Here is a 20773-nt window from a genome sequence, read left to right on the forward strand (position 1 = left end):
ATATATATATATATATATATAAACTCGTTTCCTTATGCACTGGAAAACAAAGTCTCCACTGTAAAAGCAGAAAGAGCCAAACAAACAGTAGCAAGCCATCTTGAAACAAAGCTACAGCTATTCTTGCAACCCTTCCATTCGCTGCAGCAGCTGCTGCTGCAGCTGCTGCTGCCTGCTGCATTTGCTGCAGAGATGCCTTAGGCCTGTGACCACCCCGCTGCGCCTCTGCTTTATTACGTTCTCGGAGGAATACAAATGCACCCCGAATTTCGGATTAGCTTGTTGTGGCTTTTCCGCCTCCGTTTCCTTGTCGTTTCCTTGTCATATCTGTGTCACCTTGTGTCTGTGTCGCTGTTTTCCTCTGCCTTTCTTGTCTCGGTGTCTGCTGGTACTTGTCTGTTTGCCCCTGTGTCACTGCTGCTTTTTGTCTATCTTTTTCTCTGTAAATATATTTCTCTTTCTCTCTCGCTCTACTGGCGTGCATGCATCTTTACATGTTTGTGGGTCTGTTGTTGTCACTAGAGACAGACTCTGTCTCTTTCTGTCCATGTCTCTTCCAGCAACAGCTGCTGCTAAGCGTGCTGCTCCCCGCATTGTGCCTGCTATTCGGGGACTCCTGCCGGCTTGCTGCCGGTGGGGCAGCAACAGTCACTACACGCGCAGCAGACAGGAGCAGCAACCGCTGCAGCTTGCTGCCCATGGTGACCGGTGCAAAAAGATTGTTTCCTGTCTACGTGCTGCTGCTGCTGCGGCAGCAACAGCTCTTTCAGGCAGACAGCAGCAGCTCGCTGCTGCTATTGTTTCTCCAGTGCAAGAAGTGTCTCCTCAATTCTGTCGGCCAACTTAGCCCCAGCTGAGGGTTTGCGTAGGAAAGGATGCTCCAAGGCCTCTTCTAAGGACAGCCGCTCCCGAGGATCGTAGGCAAGCAAACGCCGCAGCATGTCCTGCAGGAACAGCAGCAGTAGCAACAGCAGCAGACGCAGCACAGGCGCATGCATCAGGTATCCCGGTAGCGTTTCCAGCCAAAGTGACATAGGAATCGGTCGAGAAACACAGCCGTAATTGCAGCAACAACACCATCGACAGCACGAGCAGCCGCAGCTCCCCAGGACCACACCAATACCCGCAGCCATTTGTGGACCGCATGCAGCACCGCCAGCTGCATGTGTTGCAGCAGGCCGGCTGCTGCTGTTACTGCATGTGCTACTGCAAGCCGTTCCTCACTTCTGCTGCATCGGAGATCCTTCTGGGCCCGTTAGGGACAATGAACCCCTCCTTGGCGTTCGCGATTATATGTGCTGCAGCAGAAAAACCTACAGCAGCCGATAGCAACTGCAACGGCAGCAAAAGAAGCAGCAGCTACAGCAGCAGCTAAAACGGTGATACAGCAGCAGAGCTCATCCCACCAGAAGGGTCGGCGTGTCCGGGGGGGAGGCCGCGGCAGAAAGGCCGCCTGCAGGAGCAAACACATACCTAGCCCTGCAGCTGTTGCTGCTGTTGGTGCTGCTGCAAGTTGGTGTTGCTGCTGCTACTGCAGAAACAGCAGCTGGCTCAATGCACGTAACACCGGCCGGGGCGCCTGCTGCTACTGCAGTTGCAAAGGCTGCTTGTGCTGTGGCTACTTGTCCTGCTGCCGTACTTGATGTTCCTACTGAAGCAGCAGAAGCAGTAAATGTAGGAGGCACATGAAATGTACTTACTTGTTGAAAAGCATCTCGTATAGGATACAACCCACTGCCCATATGTCAATCTGCAGCAGCGGCAAAAGCAATGCAAATACCAGACACCAAGGCAACATAAACAGCAGCAGCAACAACAGCAACAGCAGCAACGCAGATAGCCAGCATCAGCAACTACGCAACAGCAAGAGCAAGCTCGCCGCCACCTGGGCAGCACTGGCTGCCCACTTTCTCATCCGCCAGCACCAGTAGAGGCTGCTGCTGCTGTTGTTGCAGCTGCTTTTGCTGCTGCTGTTGCTGCTGCTGTTGCTGTTGCTGCTGGTTTCTGGGAGACGGCTCCTTCTTGATGCGGTCTTGGGCAATGGTGTCTATGCGGGCTGGTTGCTCGTGTGGTTGCTGATGTTGCTGCCGGCCTTGCTGCTGCTGTTGAAGCAGCAGACACTCGGGAGGCTGATACCACAGCGTCCCTCCACCTGTAAATGGCTTTGTCTCCCCCCTGGGGACGAAGCAACTGAGTCCAAAGTCTGCCAGCTTGCAGTCACCTTCCTGCAACAAGACGTTCCCCGGCTTCACGTCCTGAAATCCCCATAAACGGCGCATGCATGAGCGCAGCTTGCATGCACCTAATCGTGCCAGAGACCAAAATGCTGCGCCCGCAGAGGAGCGGAAACACCCCTCTGGAAACTGGGCGCTCAAGACGTACTGCATTCGGGGCAAAACCTCCACCCTAGGGTGTAGGGTTTTGGGTTTCATGCTCACCAGGTGGTAAATGCTGCCGTTGGGTTGATGCTTCAAGTAGTGCAGCGCCCTGACACAGAAGAATGGCATAGCCCACCAACTCGGCTAGCTACCCAGCTAGCTAGCTAGCTGGCTATCCATCTAGCTACCCAGCTCGCTATCCAGTTAGCTACCCAGCATCCACCCGGCTACCCAACAATATGCTCCGGTAGTTAGCCATCTGCTAAGCTAGCTACCCTCCTACACATTAATCTTGCTATCCAACGACTAGCGTGCAAGCGTGCTCGCTAGGTAAACGTATAAGTAGCTAGAGGCCAGTCTTACAGCAGAATCTGCCGGATCCAACGAGCCGCCAAGGGCTCCTCCAGAGGCCCCGAAATCTTCAAGTAGTGGTCGAGATCACCTCCTGGAAAACACAAACAAAACCCCTAACGCTGCTGCTCCTGCTGCGGCTTCTGCCAGTCCTGTTGCGGGATGCGGCTACAGCTATTTCTGCCTTTTTTCGCCTCTCCCTGGCTGCCTGGATCCTCATGAACTTTTCCTGGTTAACAACGGTTAAGGCCTAGGGCTTATGATTGGGACCTTCACAGAACTGGAGAATGCTGGCGAGGACGTCATTGCCCATCTCAAAACAGGCCTTCATTTCCACGATCTGCAGCACAAGCTGTAAACCCTAAACCCTGAAAATTAGATCCTTAGGCTTAAGGTGGTCTTGGTTTAGGGTTTCCATTTGTAGTTTTGCCTGCTCCTGTCTCATTAGGGATTTGTGATTTATGGGTGACACTTCAATGTGATTGCTGTGCGTCGGTGTCCGCCTAGGGGATTCTGAGGGGTTTGGCGGATGTATTGTTTAGCGTATTACGTGAGGATGCGGCCTAATATCTTTGTGTATTTCAATCTCATTTTGCACGCGTTTAACGATCTTTAGCCTTTCCCTTTCTCGCTTAACTGACGACAGAACATGAAGCTTGGCTGCTGCTACGGAGCATGTCAGTGGGTCGAAAACCTGAACCCCCAAAACCCCTAAACCCTAAACCCTATATCCATCTGAACAGCAGATGTGGAGTCAGTGGAGACACGACAAAGACAAGTAACGACACCACAATGGCAAAACCAAAACGAGAAAAAGAACAAAACCCTGATAACCCAAATCCATCGGCGTAAGAGCAGCTCATGCTTCAATGGGGTGCCCTCTAGGGATTAGGGTTTAGGCCTTTGCCTCACCTCCCACACTTCTGCAAAGCCGCCTCGGCCGAGCATGTTTAGCAGGCGGTAGCCCCGCCTTAGCTGGTGAAAGTTGTTAAAGGGAGAGTTGGACTGCAGCCAAGCAGTAAACCCTAAACCTTCAACCCTAAACCCTAAAACCTGAGCATTCCCCCTTCCAGCCTATACCGTCTAGTGTGGAATCCCGACAACAATAAACTCTATAGCCTTAAGCCTAAACTCTATAGTCTACTCAATTCTAAACCCTCATCTGTAAACTAGTAGATGATACACCGTACGCCCTGAATCCAAAGCAAGAAAAAACCTAAACCCTCAGAGCCCTCAGGTGCTCACCTCCGCCAGCAGTAGCTTCATCTGCTTGAGGAGGCGGTAGCGACCCGCATCCAGTTGCCGCTTGGCTTCCAAGAGCAGTCGATTCAACTGAAGCAGCACCAGTAGCGGCAGCAGCAGCAACAGAGGTGCCCTTCTTTTGGCGCTCTAAAGTGCTCCTCCTAGTCTAAGTTTTAGAAGCAGGGTAGAGGGTTAGGGTTAGAGGTATGTTTTAAGTATTTCTCTGCGGATCTACGTTTTGTCTGGTTTTGGGGTTACGCTTAAAGGCTGGGGTTCAACCTTTAGAATTGGGGTTTACAAATACGGTTTAGGCCTCACCTGAAGAATATTGGCCACAATGTCAGGAGGCGGGCTGTCGGTACTGGCCAGGCGGAGCAGCGAGAAGAGTGACGTCTGCGGAAACACAAATCCCAAACCGAATTCCTAAACCCTGAAATACATACCTTTAACCCTAATAGAAAACACTTGGGAACCTAGCCACCCACCTCTAGGTGTAAACACTCTGTGAAGAGGGAACCGTCTCGGTAAGGATCTTGGCTAGGGGGAACCACCCTGCGAAACCAACCCTAATCCCTAAACCCTAAGCCCTAAACCATATGTTGAGACAGTTATCTTTCGAAGACAAAGCATGTAATCTGGATTGGAGCCACTGGCCTTGCACATGGGGGGCTTCCTCACGGTCAAGGGTTTTTCTGAGGTTTAGCGTTTAGGGTTAAATTAGGGTTTAGGGTTTACGTTCTGTCGGCACGTCTCTCGTCAAGCCAAGCCAGCTGCTGCAACGCCTCTCCACTGAGGCCTCCAGCAGCTGCTGCAGCACTCAGAAGCGCCGAGTATTTCCCTATTGCCGGTGCTCCCGCTGTTGTTGCTGCTGCTGCTGCTCTTTCAGCGTTTGCAAGCAGCGGCCCGGAAGCAGCGCCCCTGCGCCAGCTGCTGGTGCTGCTGCTGTTGCTGCTGGTGCTGCTGCCGTTGCTGCTGCTGCTGCGGCTGTTGCTGTCGCTACCGCTCTCGTGCCAACTGTTCTGGCTGTCGCTCTCAAAGTCACCGTTGCTGCTACTGCTGCTGTTGGCGTGGTGAAGACGATCCCAGGAATCGCTCGCTGCAGCTGCAGTGCCATTTACGCTGCCTGCTCCACCAGCAGCAGCAGCTGCTGCAGCAGCAGATCCTGCTGCTGCAGCTGTGTCGGCCTGCATGTAATGATTGGCGCAGCTGCTTCCTTCTGGATCTGCTGTAACGTCTTGCAAAAGGCCGGTATCTCCTGCTACAGCAGCAGCAGCAACAGCCGACGTGGAGGGCGCCAGCAAAGATCCCTTCTCGCTGCCGCTGCTGCAGCACAGCGGCTGCTCTTCCTGAGCAGCAGCAAAACACCATCAGGAGGAAGGAATCAGCTGCAAAGCAACAGCAGCAGCACCGACGCTTCCGTAAAGCAGCAGCAGCAGCAGCAGCGAGTCAGAAGCAGCAAATGTGCAGCAGCAAGGCAACTCCTTGATGGAGTAGGATCTGCCGATTCACGAGATGCCATCATTTCAGTTTCAGGGTTTAGGGTGTAGACGAACTTCCATCATCATGCTAGTACTCTCCAGGTTTTGCTTCAGATGATAGTTTGCTGCTGATGATGTTGAAACCTGCTGCTGCTCTTGCTGCTGTCGCAGGTGGTTGTGGTGGTGGTGCTGCTGTCCCTGGTGTTGATCCCTCAAGCTGCCGCAGCGGTCAGTAAATGCCAGCATGTTCGCCGTGAATGGCTCCTGCTGTTGTTGCTGTTGCGGCTGTTCGGACGCAGCAGCACCAACATTCATGGGTCGAATCACCAGTCGCATACTGCTCGGCGGCAGATGGCTTGCTCCAGGAGCAGCTGCAGCAGCCACTGCAGCCGATTTCCCATTTGCATCTGATCCGGCATGTCTCATGAGTTTCTCTTCTCGCTGCTGCTTCTGCTCCTGCTGCTGCGCAGTGTCTTGTGCTGCGCTGCAGCGACGCTTTAGCGGCGGGACCCTGGCGGACGAGTCTGCATTCACCATAACTAAGTCCTAAACCCTAACGCATAAGCCCTGAAACCTAAGCCATATGGCAGCAACAGCAGCTACTCAGCGAGTACCTCTCCCTACTTGCGGCTCACCTCCGAGGCTGCTAGATACCCGTTTTTGCTGCTGCTGCAGTTGCTGTTGGTGCATTTGCAGCAGCAGCAGCTGCTCCTGCTGCTGCTGCTCGTGAGGCTGCACGTGCTGCTGCTGAAGCTGGCCATGTTGTGAGTGTCTTTGCTCTTGCTGAAGCTGCTGCTGCTGCTGCAGCCTCTGCTGCAGACGCTGCTGCTGCTGCTGCCGCGCAGAAGCAGCAGCAGCAGCATCAGAGGAGGAGGCTGAGTCCTCTAAGACTTGTTGGGTTTGTATGAGCAGCGCCAAGGCGTTATCAAGGGCCTGCTGTTGTTGCTCGAGTCTCTGTTGCAGCAAGTGCACCTGCTGCTGCTGTTGCTGCTGCTGCTGCTGCCTTGGTTGCCGCAGAAGCAACGGAGCTGCCTGCCTCTTGATGTGGAGTAGCAGCAGGCGGCGCTTCTGCTGCTGTTGCCTAGAGAGGAACAGCACATGAAAACAAGCGGCATTAAACAATGCAAACGCCGTGCGGCAACAGCAACAACGACAACAATAACAACAACGCCAGCAGCATCATTGCGCTGGCGTTGCCCTGCTGCTGTCGGCACCTTCCTGCTGCTACTGTGGCGTACAAGGGGCAGTGCTGCAGCAGCAAAGTAGCACTAGCAGCAGCACCACCGCCAGCAGGACTGTGTGCGCACTTCTTTTTATGGAGTCTTCTTTGTAGAGCCCTCAACTCGCTTTGCTGCTTTTCCATTTTTTTTCTGTCTTCTCTGTTTGTCTCTGATTTTTGCTGCACTTTTAGTCGATAGCGATCGAGTTCCTGCTGCAGTTGCTTAACCTGTTGCTGCTGTTGCTGCTGCAGCACCTGCTGCTGCTGCTGCAGCTGCAGCACAAACGCTCGACGCATGCGGTGGTGCTCGCCGCTCCAGTCTGCAAAGAGGTCCCGCCGTCCGTACACCCGCGAGCTCTGCTCATACAGCACGATGCGCTGCTGCCTCTCGACCTGCAACAGTAGCAGCAGCAACAACAGTAGCAGGAGCAAGAAAAGCGGAAGGAGTTGCAGTTCGCAAACTTGTTCACCTTACAACTAGGCCTTTTTCACTCTCCGCTGTTGCTACTCTTGCAGCTTGCTCCCTTTACGCTGCTGTAGACTAGCAACAGGAACAGCAGCAGCTGCCGCTGCTGTGGCTGCCGCTGGGACTGTTGTTGCTGCAGCTCCTCCTACTTCTTTCGCTTCTGCAAGAAGGCGCCACAGGAGACGGGGCAACTTGTGGGTCCTCGACGCAAGCTGGCGCTGGGCAGCCTGCAGTAGCAGCAACACCAGATTACATATTAGCAATGAGGCAACAGAGTCTCGAGCCCCCGCAGATGCAGCCAAAGCCCTCTGGATGCTGCTGCAGCAACTGCAGCAACTGCATCAACAGCTGACGGCACTGCAGAAGCGCCTGAACCAGCAACTGCACGTGCAGCAGCGGCAATTACAACAGCCCCGGCAGCAAGAACAGCCACAGCAGCCGCAGTAGCAAAGCAATTGCAGCAGGAGCAACAACAGCAGCAACAACAACACCAGCAGCAGCGGCATCATCAGCAGATGTACTCTTTGGTTTCTGATTTGCTGCGCTAGTGCGGCATCTAGAGACTTTGCTGTTTCCCGCTGCTGCAGCAACGTCGAAGGCCAATGCCATCCAGCCAGCTGCGCTTCCTCTGGGGTCCTGCTGCTGTTGTTGCCGTTGCTGTTGCTGTTGGCTGACGGACAGGGATGTTGCTGTTTTTGTTGCTGCTGCTGTTGCTGCTGCTGTCGGCTTTCTTCTACAAGGAAGGCATAGCGAGAGGCAATGTTCCGTCTCGCTGCCTGCAGCTGCCGCTGCGCAGTCGCTAGAGTAGGTGCAGGCGATGCTTCTGCTTCTGCTGTGGTTGCTGCTGCTCCTGTTGCTGTTGTTGCTATTGCTGAGGCAGCCAGCTGCTGCTGCAGCACCTCAGGCAAGCGTTGCGCCTCCAGCAGTGCAGCAATGTTGCAGCGCCACTGCTGCAAGAATAGGGCCTGACGGGTAGTAAGGGAGCAGCCGGGGGTTGCTGATGCTGCTGCTGCTGCTGCATCTGGGGTTGCTGCTGCTGCCCTCGAGGAGCAAGATTTGGGCGACCACGCAGATTCACGAGCCCCGCAAGCAACTGCCTGCTGCTGCTGCTGCTGTTGTTGCTGCTGCTGCATGTGAACAAGGATCCACGTGTGTCTTGCAGGATCAGCAGAAGCATCAACACGTCGGTTAAACTCTCTCCCCACTTCTGCAGCAGCTGCTGCTGCTTGTCCTGCTGCTGGTGAGCACAAACCCGCCCAGGATACACCGGGGAAGCAGATGTTTAGGGTTTGTGTAGAAGCTGCTCGAAATGCTGGAGGCAGTATGGAGTAGGCCTTACAGGTGCTGCTGCTGCCGCGGCTGCGGCTGCTGCTGCTGCTGTCTACTGTGGCTGGCAGGGGGAAATTTCCAGTAGGAGGGTAAGCATCGCCTGCAGAAAACACAAACCCTAAACCACAAGCCATAAATCCAAACGCTTATACTTTAAGCTTTACGCTTAAACGCCTGTCTAGGGGCGAACTGAAACTGCATTCTATTCTTGAGGGCTTAGGGCTTAGTACCTGAAACGGTGTTGACAAGAGCCAAGTCGCCTTTCCCCTTTTCCGCGAGCAACCGCACGAACTTTCCCTGCTGCTGCTTCTGCTTCTGATGACAGGCAGCAGCATCTCCGGCTGCGGCACTTGCCTCCTCAGGCGGCATTTTCCTAGTGACCTACTGCAGCATCAGGGGCTGCGGCTGCTGCTGTGTATACTGGGCCCTGTTACTCTACGTGTGGTACTGCACCGAATACCTACAGTTGCAGCATCAGCTGCAGCTGCTGCTGGTGCTGCCGATTCCCGATTGAGGCAGGTCCAAGACCGTGCCTATAGAGGGTTTAAAAAGGGTTTCAGGCTCAGGCTTGCAGTTGAGGATACACAAGCACGTGTTTAAAGAGAATGATTAAGAAGGGTTTCAAGCATATTACTTTGGGTTAAGATTTTGCTACTGTGTAGGGCAGCCGACAGGTGGTGTTGCTCCTGCTCCTGCTGCAGCAGCTGCTGCTCCTGCTGTTGCTACTGTTTGTCTTTAACAATATCCGTTGTTATTGTTGTTCCCATAAAGATGAGTATAATCTCCGGCTATTTCACACATTGGTGCAGCAGTGCTGCTGCTGCGGTGGACCCCAGAGGCTTCCTGATGCATGCAACGAGAGCAGCAGCAGCATCAGTAGCAGCATTAGCAGCGGTCGTACAACCAGGATGGCTGCTTCATACCATGAATTTGTTTCGTTGAATGAATTTTTTGCTCTTCTTCAGAAACCGACTGGAAGCTTGCTTCTGCAACCCCGAAGCCCTAAGCCCTAGACCCTAAACCCAAATCGCCATCCTCAGGCCCTAAACCTCCAACCCTAAGAGATCAGTCCCTGTTTCTTCCCTCCAAGATGAAAAATTCACAGATGCTGCAAGGTACGATGCCTCGTAGTAGCAGCAACAGCAGCGGCAGCAGCAATAGCCGCAGCACCAGCACCAGCAAGAGAGCAGCAGCAGTAGCAAGCGCTGCAGCGCATGCAAGCAGCATAGCAGCTGGAACAACAACAGGAAGAATTCGAGCAGCAGTAGCATCGGCGGGCTTCGCTATTGCCTTCTGTGGCGTATGGAAGATCTGCTGCTGCTGAAGCTGTCACGTCTGCTGCAGTTTAAGCTGTAGCAGTTGCTTCAGTTGGTGCAGCAGCAGCAGCACCAACTGTGTGTGGTCCAAGCCCGACTGTTTATGCTGCCGTTATTGTTGCTGCTGCTGCTGTCGCTGATCCTGCAGAGCCTTTGGACATAGCCCGCCTTTCTATGGAGGAGAAGGTCTTCGTTAAGTGCAGAGGAGAGAGACAACTCAAAGGGACCTTGCACGTAGGAATTTCCCCCACTACAGCAGCAGCAGCGTCTACTGCTATTGCCGTTGCTGTTGTACTTGTTTCGGTTGTTATTTCTTTTTTCGTTGTTGTAGCTGCTGCTGCTCTGTTTCTGCTGCTTCGATTACTGTCCTAAAGGCAAACCCTAAGTACCTAGCCCACCTAAACCCTCACAACAGCCCCAAATTCCTAAATCCTAATCCGATGTAAACCCTAAACGCTAATTGCTTGTCCTGTGTTTTAGTCATACGATGTCCACCTAAATTTGGTGCTCGCCAATGCCGAGGAGACCCTCACAGTAGTGGATGAGAACAACAAACTATCGGTAAACCCCAAACCCTAGATTCCCGGCTGCAGCGCAGACCCTAAATCTTAGACTCTGTCGCAGGGTGGTTTAGATATAGCGGGCCAAGTGCTCCTGTCGAGGGTTTAGGGTTTGGGTTTAAGCTTTAGGGTTTGGGGTTTGTGCTGTTTACAGAAAACTGTTAGGAAGCTCCCTCTCATATTTGTTAGAGGAGACGCTGTTGTCCTTCTGTCTCCTCTTAACGACTCTTGACTGCTGTCTCCTGCTGCACTCGGGGGATCGTCTCCCCTGCTGGGATCGTCTCCCTAGAACTGGGATAGTCTTCCCCCTAACTTGGATCGTCTCATCAGCTGGGGTCGTCTCCCTAGCTTGGATCGTCTCCCCAGAACTGGGATTGTCCCCAAAGCTCACTGGGATCGCCCGGTGTGGTGGGATCGCTTTTGTGGTGGGATTTCCTCCACGTCAGAGATTGTCTGTGCATTCGGGTCGGCATTTCCTTAGCTGGGATTGTCTCCGCTCAGCTGGGATCGTCTCCCCAGCTGGTATCGTTTTTATTCCTCAGCTGCCATCGTATCCCATGGAACAGACGCTCTGCCTGGGATCGTTTCTAGCTTGCTGGGGTCGATTTTTGCAGCTGGTATCGTCTCCCTACAACCAATAAACAGCTATTCAAACGCCTGCTGCTGCTTTATTTGCAGCAGCAGCAGCTAACAAAATGTTTTTCTTTCTTTAATACCTGATAGTGTAGGGCTGCTGCTCCTGTTGTGTGGCTGTAGCAGCTGCTGCAGCAGCTACTGCTCTTGCCGCTGCGGCTTGTGTTGCTGCCATTGCTTCTGCTGCAGCACCTGCCACCTTGTGATGCCGTTTGTGCTGCTGCTGGCCCAGCAACACGGAAGCATCAGCCTTAAGCCGGTGCAGTTGCGCTGCTGCTGTTGCTCCCGCTGCTGCTGCTGTTTTGGAAGTTCTTAAGGGCAATGCGTGCAAGCTGTACGCAGCCGGTCAGTGCCATCGCCACATTCACTGCAAATAAAATACACCTCAGTAAACACTAAGCCTTAAGGCCTAACATACTTTGAGGCCCCTTAACAGCTGAGGAACTCTTGCTGTCTTCGAGCGCTGTGTGCAGCACCTTTTATTGCTCTGAATGTTTGGTTAGTCATGTCTGGTGTTTAGGGTTTGTGGTTTAGGGTTAGATGCCGTAGGAGTCATGTGGGGATTTGTGGTGTACGCATTCGCATCCCTATTGGTTGAGGGTGTAGGGTTTAGGGTTTAGGGTTTACCACTGAAGAGGTTCCAGTTCTTGGGGGTAATAACCATACTATATCTTGACCATATAATCCCAGTTGCTGCTACCGCTGCAGCAGCAAACACACGGCAACAGGCCACAGTAAGCCGTACAGAACAGCAACAGCAGCAACAGCACCAGCAGGACCAAGCGCAGAAACAGCGACAGGATCACCAGCGGCATCAGCACCAGCAGCAGCACCACCACCACAACCAACACCAACAACACCGGCACAAGCAGCATAAACAGCAGCAACAGCAGCAGCAGCAGCAGCAGCGCACCTGTTTGTTGAGCTGGGGATACACCTGACACATCTTTATCTATCATATCGATAATATTTGCAATCGAAATTCCCCATTTAAATGTTGGAGCCCAAAAATGAATTGTAAAAGGACCAGCAGGATGACCTGCATGCAGCACAAATCACAATCCTTCTGCTGCTGTTGCTGCCGTTGGTGCTGCTGCTGATGTTGTTGCTGCTAGACCTGCTGCTGTGGGTGGCACATTTTGCTAGGCAGTAGCAAGTACAGCAACCTGAACGATCGAGGGTCTACGAATTGGGGTTTGGTGTTTAGGGTTTACCGATAAAATTCTTTGCTCTTTCTGGCAGAGGCAGCTGCAGCAGACGACGCTGCAGAGGAGGGACGATGCCAGGAAAGAAGAGGGAGCGCCCAGTTGCTGCTGCTGCTGCTGCTGCTGCTGCAGTCATTGTTGTTTACGGATGCTTCTGATGACGCGGCTGCTGCTTCTGCTGCTACTGCTGCTCTGATTGATGTGATTTATATCCGCTGCTTCTGCTACTGCTGCCCTTGCTGCTATTGCTGCTACGGGTGCCGTTACCCTGTCCGCAGGCGTCTCTTACTTAGGCGCCTTGCCGATACGGTCTACCCACACTTTAGGGTTTAAGGTCTAGCGAAGGCCAACCGGGGGGAAGAGAGAAAGTTCTGCTTCTTCTGGTGGAGGCGAGGACTGCGGTGGTTTCCGTCATGAGGTGTGCATGCGCCTACAGAGATGGCAGCAGCTGCTGCAGCAGGAGATGCAGCAGCAGCTACCGCAGCCGCAGCAGCAGCAGCAGCAACGATGGCGACCGCCAACCACTCAAATGCTACAGCAGCAGCTGCTGCTGTAGTGCGGCAGCAGCCTACAGCTGCCGCTGCAGCTTTGGTTGGGAATGACCAGAATGTAAAGACCACCGGCGTCCTCCGTGGTATAGGGTTTAGGCTTAAGGGTTTGGGGGCTTGCTACAAGGAGAGCAGAGGGTTTAACCAATTGCTGCCCAGACACTAGGAAAGGCTAAGCGCATGCTGTAGAACGACAACTCTCCTCTTAGAAGACCGATGCTGCTGCTGTTGCTGCTGCTGCTAAGCTGCTGTTAAGCGTCTGCTGCTGCTGCTGCTGCTGTGTCGTCGCTGTTGAGATTATGCCACGCACTGACAACCTGCCATTTATTTCATAGTTGTAATTAATATAATTAAAGAGTATTTAAAATAATATAAGGTAATCTTTAGTGCAGCAGCAGCTGGCACTAGCGCCCCCGCTGCTGCTGCTGCTGCTTGTCTGCGCGGCGCCGCCGAAGTCTTGCTGCTGCTGCTGCTGCCGGTGAGCTGCTGCTGTTGAGGCTGCCGTTGCTGCTGCTGCCGTTGCTTCTGGCGCTGCTGCTGCGGACTGTGTGTTGAAATCCTATAAGAAGCTCTAACTAGACTATTGTTTTCTCGTCAATCTTAGGTTACCAGTAGCGGCACCAGCAGCAGCAGCAGCAGCAGCCGCTGTGTAGACCGTTGGAGCCCAGAGGCGAGGAGACCGTCTCTACCTTGTGTCTCTCTTCGACTGTCCGTCTCCTTTCTTTAGTTTCCTTCTTCAAAGCATCATTAAACCATAAACTCTAAGCCCTAAACCCTAAACCCTAGAGTTCCCACGGCAACGCCTAGACACCTGCAGATGCTGAGGAAGCCAGCGGATGGTCCAGCTGAGCCTAAACCCTAAACCACAGTCCCCAAACTCTAAACCCTAAACCCTTATGTTGGATCGGTCGAGGAGTCTTCCCAAGCCCAGGCCGTAGCCCATTCCCCTATATGCGGATCGCGCTGCAGCAGCAACTTCAGCAGCAGCAGCGGAGGCAGCAGCAACAAGAGCAGCAGCAGCAAGACGTTTTATTGCTACCTTCTTGTATCTGAAAGAGCAGAATATATTGAAGGGTTTGGAAAGTCGTGAGTACTAAACCCTAAACCCTAATCCCTAAATCCCAACTCTGAGGAAGGCGCAGCTGAAAGCCAATCTCTGTTTACTTTTTTCTGTGGCTTTCAGATGGTTTGGGGGGTTCAGTCTGTTGCTGCTGCTGCTGCGGCAGCAGCAGCAGCAGCAGCGATGCTGCTGCCATCCCCCATTGTATCGGTGCACCTGACAGGTATGGGTAGATCCGAAAACCCTAAACCCTAAACCCTAGATCTACAGCTCAGCAAAGGCAAGCCCAGGTTAATCTGTACCGGTTTATTGTTCCGAGTGTGAGATACAACTGGAATTGCTTATGTTGTATATTTTAGGGTTTAGGGTTTAGGGTTTAGGGTTTAGGGTTTGGATGTGTGTGTAGGCCAGCGTGCTTCGCGGGGATTTTCTCACTTTGAAATTCCTACAGTGGAGGCAGACATGGGAGTGTCCTTGCTGCAGCAGAAGCAGCACGTGCTGCAGCAAAGGCTGCCCATGGTGCTGCAGCAGAACAAGGTTAACGCAGCAGCAGGTCATGCCCCCTTTTTTTACCCTTCCTTTGCGCAGCAGCAACCGGATGCAGCAGACCCTGCAACAAACTCACCAGACGCAGCAGCAGCTGCTGCTGCTGAAGAAGAAGAAGCCCGATTTTCGCATCGCGAAACCGAGGCTCCTGCTGCAACTCCCGAAGCAGCACCTGCATCAGCAGAATCATCACCTGCATCAGCAGAAGCAGCACCTGCAGCAGCAGCAGCAGCAGCAGCAGCAGCAGCGCCTGCAGCAGGAGAAGCAGAAAGAGGAGCATCACGAGCTAAACATGTTACATCTGTAGGGCATCCTTTACCTCCTCATCTAGAAGCATTAGAGGGGAGAATGCAGAAAAGTTTAAAAGAATTAAAAACACATTTAAAAGAAGAAACAACAGGGTCTCTACCTGAATATGGAGAAGCAGGACCTCTTCCTATGTTATGTGGGACTTGGCAGGTAAAACGCCTATAACCCTAAACCCTAAATTAAACCCTAAACCCTAAATAATACAGCGTCAGACTAGAAAGTGGTCTAGGCTGCAGGGTTTAGTTTTTGGGGCATTTGAGGGGTACTTAAGCAGCAGACGTCAGGGATTAGGGTTTTATAAGGTTTATTGTTTTATCGGCATGGTGGTGGAGCATGAGGGTTTAGGGTTTAGGGTTTAAGGCTTATTGTTTGCGTGTGTAGACTTTACCGGAGTCCCCTGCATTCGAGGGTGTAGCCGCTGGCAGTATTTATAGCGACGCGGACAGTTCTTTAAACCCCGCTGTTGCTTCATCCCCAGCAGCAGCAGCAGTAGCAGCAGGAAAAACAGCAACATATGAAACATGCCAATGGTTACCGCAGCAGCAGCAACACGTTGTGGAGGTTCGTACCTTTCATGTCAACCCTCCTACGGTGTCTATACACCGCAAAGAGTTCGACTCCAAAACAGGATGTCCCCCAGAAGCCCTACGTAGAGGTAAGACGCACACAGAGCTAGGAAGCTAGCTAGCTAGCTAGCTGGGTAGCTAGCAAACTGGCTGGGTAGCTTGTTAGCTAGATGCACAGATAGCTAGCTAGCCAAGCAGACGGACAAACAGACGGACAGATAGCTGGACGTCTTGCTACCCAAATATCTAGCTGTAGCTAGCTAAGCACACAGCTGGATACAGCTAGACAGGGAGCTAGCTATATTGAGGGGGACTTCTATCTGTCTTGCGGGAAAGAGCACGTAGTAGACTTTGGGGGGAGAATAATGGATAGCCGTTCGCCAAGGGTTTAGGGTTTAGGGTTTAGGGTTTAGGGTTTGGTGGTGTATTTTGTGGTGTACAGAGTGGAGTCTAAAGGGGACATGGAAAGTTGTATCAGAAAGAGACAACCCAGCAATTAAGACGCGTCATGTTTCCATCAACGTCAGCTTCCTGCTGCTGCCCTTGCTGTTGGTGCTGTTGCTGTTGCTGTGGCTGTTGTTGCTGCTGCTGTTGCTGATGGCATCTATGTGCTACTGCTGTCTTTGCTCGCAGATAGACTGGGATAGCGCTGTGGTAACGGAGCATCCTCCTTCTTCTTCTTCTTCAGCGCAGCAGCAGCAACACCAACAACAGCAGCAACAGCAGGAAGAGCCGCAGCAGCAGGAAGGTGTCAGTACAGCATGCGCATCAGATGGTGATGGTTTATTTTTACCAGCAGCAGCAACATATCCATTAGATGTAGCAGCAACATGTGCATTAAAGGCAGGCACAACAGGATTTATATTTAGTTCGTCTACAGCAGCAGAATTTATAATTAAGCCACAGGATACAATTGTATCCCATGAATCAATAAAAAAAAGACAGCAATTTTTATCTTCTCTACGTCTTGCTGCATTAAAGGAGACACTTGTTATTAAACATAATCATTATAAACATAAAATGTCTCCTTTTAATACTTTATTTGCTGCTAAACAACGCAGCAAATTACCATGGACTGCAGCAAAGGAGACACTCTTCAAACAAACATGGAGACACTTCCTTGCACAAACTAACCCATGGACACAGTAAGCAACCAACTCCTGCTCCTGCTGCTGCTGTTGCTGCTGCTGCTGCTGCTGTGTGTGTGTGTGTGTGTGTGTGTGTGTGTGTCTGTTTGTGTGTTTTTTTTTGTTTGTTTTGTTCGTTGTTTGCTTTTTTAGTTTGTCGTTATTGTTGCTGATGCTGCTGTTTTCGTGTGCCGTTGCTGGTCTTGTCGTTGCTGCTGCTGTTGGTGTTGTTGCTGCTGCTGCTCGTCCAGCAGCCGGTGTATATTCTGCTGCTTTCTGTATCTGTGCCCCCCTGTACATCCCTTTCCTGTCCCCATCTCTGCTACTACTACTACTACTTCTGGTACTGTTGCTTGTGCTGCTGCTGCTGCAGGAGCTTGTGCACATGGGAACGTATCCGTGAGGCTTGTTTCGAGCCCCCTTTCCTTGAGGTAGCGGAGGCACTAAACAGACAAAAAGGAAAAAAAGAAGGAAAATATAAAAAAGGAAATATAGAAAAAACTTCATGCAGTATTAAACAATTACATATGCAGCTGTCAAGACACCCCAATGGTGCAGAGATACTCACTGTTCCTGGATACCCTTATAACCCCACTTCTGCTGATATACGTACGTTCCTCCTCCCGCTGCTGCTGCTGTTGCTGCTGTTGCTGTTCCTGCTGCTACTGCTGCCTTTGTTGTTGCGTCTTTTGCCGCTGCTGCTGTTTCTGTTTCTATTGATGTTGCTGGTTCTGTTGCTGCGTTTACTGCTATTGCTGCTGTTGCTGCTGCTTTTTCTGTTGATGAGGATTGCTGCTGTTCAAACTCTTCTCTATGCTGTGCATTCGTTCCAACTGTCACTGTGCTTTCCCTGTTGCTGCTCTGCTTTTGCTGCTGCTGCGCTGCTGCTGCAGTCTCCTTACGAAAGGTGTCTGGCTGCAACGACGGCAGAGATATCGTAAGAGCCAAAGGGCTCCCTAGGAGGCACTCAGTAGAAGAAGAACAACGGGGTAGCCGCTGATGCAGCAGCATAAGCAGCAACAGCAACAGCAACAGCAACAGGTGCAAGACCAGTAGCAACAGCAACAGCAGCAGGAGGAGAGACACCAGCAGCAGAAGCAGCAGCAGCAGCAGGTTTCTCCTTTGACTGATATGTGTGTTTTAAAGGGCAGTGCAATCGCAAGCCAAAGAGTAAACAATAAATATAAATATAAAAATAAATTTATATTTATATTTATTATTTATTATTGATATTTGTTATTTATATTTACGTTTACGTTTATATTATTTATGCAAATAAATAGCATATCTCCCCTATGCAAAAATGACGCCGGTGTGGGGCAAATGCTGCTGCAGTGCGGCAGCAGCAGCAACAGCAGCAGCAACAACAGCAGCAGCAACAACAAAAAAAGCATAGGGGGGAAGATGACATTCATTTTGACTTCAAATTTATTATCGGGCTTTACAAGCCAAACAAAACCACTCACTATATTGTCTGCTAGCTAGCCATATAGCTAGGCAGGTAGCTAGTCGCTAGCCATAGAGAGATGGGTGGCTAGCTAAGAAGCTAGCTTGCTAAACCAGTGTCTAGCTGAGACGGTAATTAGCTGGAGCTCCAAGTGGGCACATAGCTAGCTAGCTAACTAGCTAGCTAGCTAGCTGGAGGGTTTGCTGCCAAGTTATGTATGCAGTGTGCAGGTAGCGAGGGAAGAAAGCTGACGGCGACGCCAAACCCTAAACCCTAAATAAGGGTTTACAGGTCGTCGTAAAAGTCTTTTCCCGCGCGCATGTCATGTTGAGGTTGCTGCGACTGCAAAAGAATGCAAAACCCGCAGCAGAAACAAGCGCTGAGAGTTTAGGGTTTGGGGCTTTCTGTTTAGCCGTCTGGTGGAGGGCTTAGGGTTTAAGGTTTTGGGTTTACTTTCTTAAGCCGGCGGACAACTTTGGTCTTCATTCGCACCGCCTTCTGCGCCTCATGGAGACGAATGCGATTGTCGTGGGCAATTGAGGCTGCAGCGCACTCTCAACCATAAGCCCTAAACCCTAGTTTCCCCAGGACGCATGCCAAAAGACGACACCAGCTGCAAAACCCTTAGGCTACCCTCTAGACCCTAAGCACCAACCTAGCAGAGTTTGGTCAGCATTTAGTGCCAGTCGCTCAACAGGCCCGTCGCGCCGACCGTGCCCCCCAAGGATCCCTGCATGACAAACCCTATACACTAAACCGTAGACACTAAACGCCAAACACTAAACACTAGACCTTAATACAGATACATTAAACACTAAAAGGTGAAGCTTAAACCCTAGAGAACATATAACACATGACCCCAAATATCGCCACCCAAACTGAACCTCAAACCCTAAACCCTAATCCGCACCTGCAAGTCTGTTGGGATGAAGTTGCACTACGCGAATACATCCGTCGCCACAACCCGCGATAAGAGTATCTTCGTCAAACTTTACCTGCTCCACAAAACACCTAACCCTAAGCCCGCAATCTGTCGGACTCTAAACCCTAAACCCTCAGTCTGTACTACACTAAACCCTCCCCTGCTGCCGATGTTCCCGCTGCCGCTGTTGCTTAAGACGCTCCTCCAATGTGTTAATCTTCACACATGCAGCTGCCTGCAACCCAAACCCTAAACCCTAAACCCCAGAAGCTCACCAGGGAATTAACTCCCGTACGAATATCTGTAAATCTGTCACTAAAGTCTCCAAAATCTCCCCAACTAAACATGCAGATATCCCCCTCCTCGCAACCGCAGCAAACCTTCGAGCCTTCCTGAATGAGCGCAAACCCTAAACATTAGACCCTTAACCCTAGACGCTGACGCCACGACAAAGGCCTTGCTAGTCCAGTAAGTTTAAAGGCTTAAGTTCTACGGTTTCGGGTATACGGCACAGGAATTACTTTAGCTCTAACGACACTGGTGAAGTCCGCTTCGAGCTCATCGCTTCGCGCCCTCAATTTTCCTTTTTTTAGATCGAAAACCGTCAAATAGCCACACCCCGTTGTCAGCAGCAGACTTGAAGAGTGGCACATGCCTAAACCACAAAGCCAAAACCCTAATCCCTAAACTTTACATGAAGAATTTCTTAGCAGTGGGAGCAGCACAAGAACCACCACGCGCATCGACACAAGAGTTATAGTAACACCATAGCTGTATAAGCCCGAAGCCTAAACCCCAAATTCTAAACCCTAAACCTTCGATAGAACCTAGACCGTCGCTTACAGGATACTCCTGGCATTTCGGGGGGAAATATCTTTGTCGGCATTTTCTGCCGTTCGTCCCACAAAGAAATTTTTCCATTTTCGTCTGCTGCAGCAAATGTGTTTCTACAAATCGAGGTAATCGTTTCAAAACCCGACCTGCAACGCAAACCCTAAACCCTAAACCCTAAATCTTAAAAACCAGCTGAAAAAACCTAAATTGCAAAGCGCAAACGAAGCCGGCAGCAGGGAATCAACAACGAACAAACCCGAAACCCTAAACCCTAAACCCTTACTTGCTGTGGAGAGATCGCCAAGTCCACTTCCCAGAATCCACATCTACGATGCAGCATCGGCCATCAGCTGACGCTGTTAAAACCGCTGTAAACAAAGAAACCCTAAACCCTAAACCCTACACGTTAAACGTTTGAGCTTTAAATGAGCAGAAAAATTTGAACCCGTCAAGAAAATTTGACCTGCTGAAACTGCAATTTATGGTTTAGGGTTTATGGTTTGGGGGTATTACCTTCTCCTCCCCTCCAGAAGTTTACAGCCCTGCATGATTTTTTGTGATGTTTTAGGGTCTTGATTCGTGTGGGTAAACACTCTAAATCTGCTTCTAAGAAACGCTCGGGGGCTTCTTCATCTGAAGAATCGCTGCTGCTGCTGCTGCTGCTTGTGCTTCCATCATCGGCATCCCGTTGCTGCTCCTCCTCCTCCTTTTGCTGCTTGCGTAGTTTGCGTCGCTGCTGCCTTTTGACCTCTTTCTCCATGTCTCGCTTCTGCTGTTGCTGCTGCAGGTGCTGCTGCAGCACTTCCTTCTCAGGTATTTCATGCAGCTCAACAGTCCCATTAAATGCTGCAGCAGCAACTAATTTCGGGTTTGTAGGATGGAAGCAAACATCAAATAAATGACTTGAACAAACACACCTGTCTGTACACTCCAACTCAATTCTTGCTGATGCTGCTCCTGCAGCTGCAGCTGCAGCGGGAGGGTCACATCGCTTAATGCCCGGTGATGCCATCGCGTCGTCGTAGCAGCAGCAAATGCAGCAGCAGGATCTGCAGAAGGAACTGCAACAACAACTGCAACAGCGGCGTCTACAGATGCAGCAGCACAAGTTGCTGCTGCCTCTGTAGCAGCCGCAGCAACTGATGGAACCGCCAGCTACAGCTGTTTTAACAACCCTCCATCCCAGCAGCAGCAGCAGCCGCTGCTGCTGCTCCCGTTGCAGTTGATGCTGCTGTTG

At 51.5% G+C, this 20773-nt stretch overlaps 4 protein-coding genes across 4 annotated transcripts; 2 read left to right on the forward strand and 2 right to left on the reverse strand.

Moving 5' to 3' along the window:
- Positions 1-794: 794 nt before the first annotated feature.
- On the reverse strand, positions 795-8832 carry EMWEY_00029460 (Tyrosine kinase-like (TKL) protein, putative; the record flags this gene model as incomplete). The annotated part of the gene is made up of 20 exons (XM_013481509.1): positions 795-944; positions 1225-1298; positions 1407-1453; positions 1701-1750; positions 1908-2255; positions 2439-2487; positions 2742-2823; positions 3000-3069; positions 3280-3423; positions 3642-3734; positions 3975-4061; positions 4290-4364; positions 4457-4523; positions 4707-5317; positions 5525-5973; positions 6085-6530; positions 6757-7061; positions 7284-7361; positions 7656-8563; positions 8694-8832. 20 exons carry the CDS (start codon positions 8830-8832, stop codon positions 795-797), a joined length of 4272 nt encoding a protein of 1423 aa, XP_013336963.1.
- Positions 8833-9553: 721 nt separating this feature from the next.
- EMWEY_00029470 (LSM domain-containing protein, putative) lies at positions 9554-10571 on the forward strand (the record flags this gene model as incomplete). Its single annotated transcript, XM_013481510.1, has 3 exons — positions 9554-9763; positions 10260-10340; positions 10494-10571. 3 exons carry the CDS (start codon positions 9554-9556, stop codon positions 10569-10571), a joined length of 369 nt encoding a protein of 122 aa, XP_013336964.1.
- A 3337-nt stretch (positions 10572-13908) lies between these two features.
- EMWEY_00029480 (RON10, related) lies at positions 13909-16768 on the forward strand (the record flags this gene model as incomplete). Its single annotated transcript, XM_013481511.1, has 6 exons — positions 13909-14008; positions 14192-14790; positions 15022-15295; positions 15649-15728; positions 15840-15981; positions 16707-16768. 6 exons carry the CDS (start codon positions 13909-13911, stop codon positions 16766-16768), a joined length of 1257 nt encoding a protein of 418 aa, XP_013336965.1.
- A 1297-nt stretch (positions 16769-18065) lies between these two features.
- Positions 18066-20548, reverse strand: EMWEY_00029490 (G-protein beta-subunit, putative; the record flags this gene model as incomplete). Its single annotated transcript, XM_013481512.1, has 9 exons — positions 18066-18122; positions 18234-18322; positions 18436-18510; positions 18691-18775; positions 18978-19094; positions 19224-19357; positions 19546-19682; positions 19820-19904; positions 20050-20548. The coding sequence occupies 9 exons, from the start codon at positions 20546-20548 to the stop codon at positions 18066-18068; spliced, it is 1278 nt and encodes a 425-aa protein (XP_013336966.1).
- Positions 20549-20773: the final 225 nt, after the last annotated feature.

The sequence above is a fragment of the Eimeria maxima genome, genomic scaffold (genome assembly GCF_000499605.1).
Source record: "Eimeria maxima Weybridge genomic scaffold, Emw_scaff348, whole genome shotgun sequence".
NCBI lineage: Eukaryota > Apicomplexa > Conoidasida > Eucoccidiorida > Eimeriidae > Eimeria > Eimeria maxima.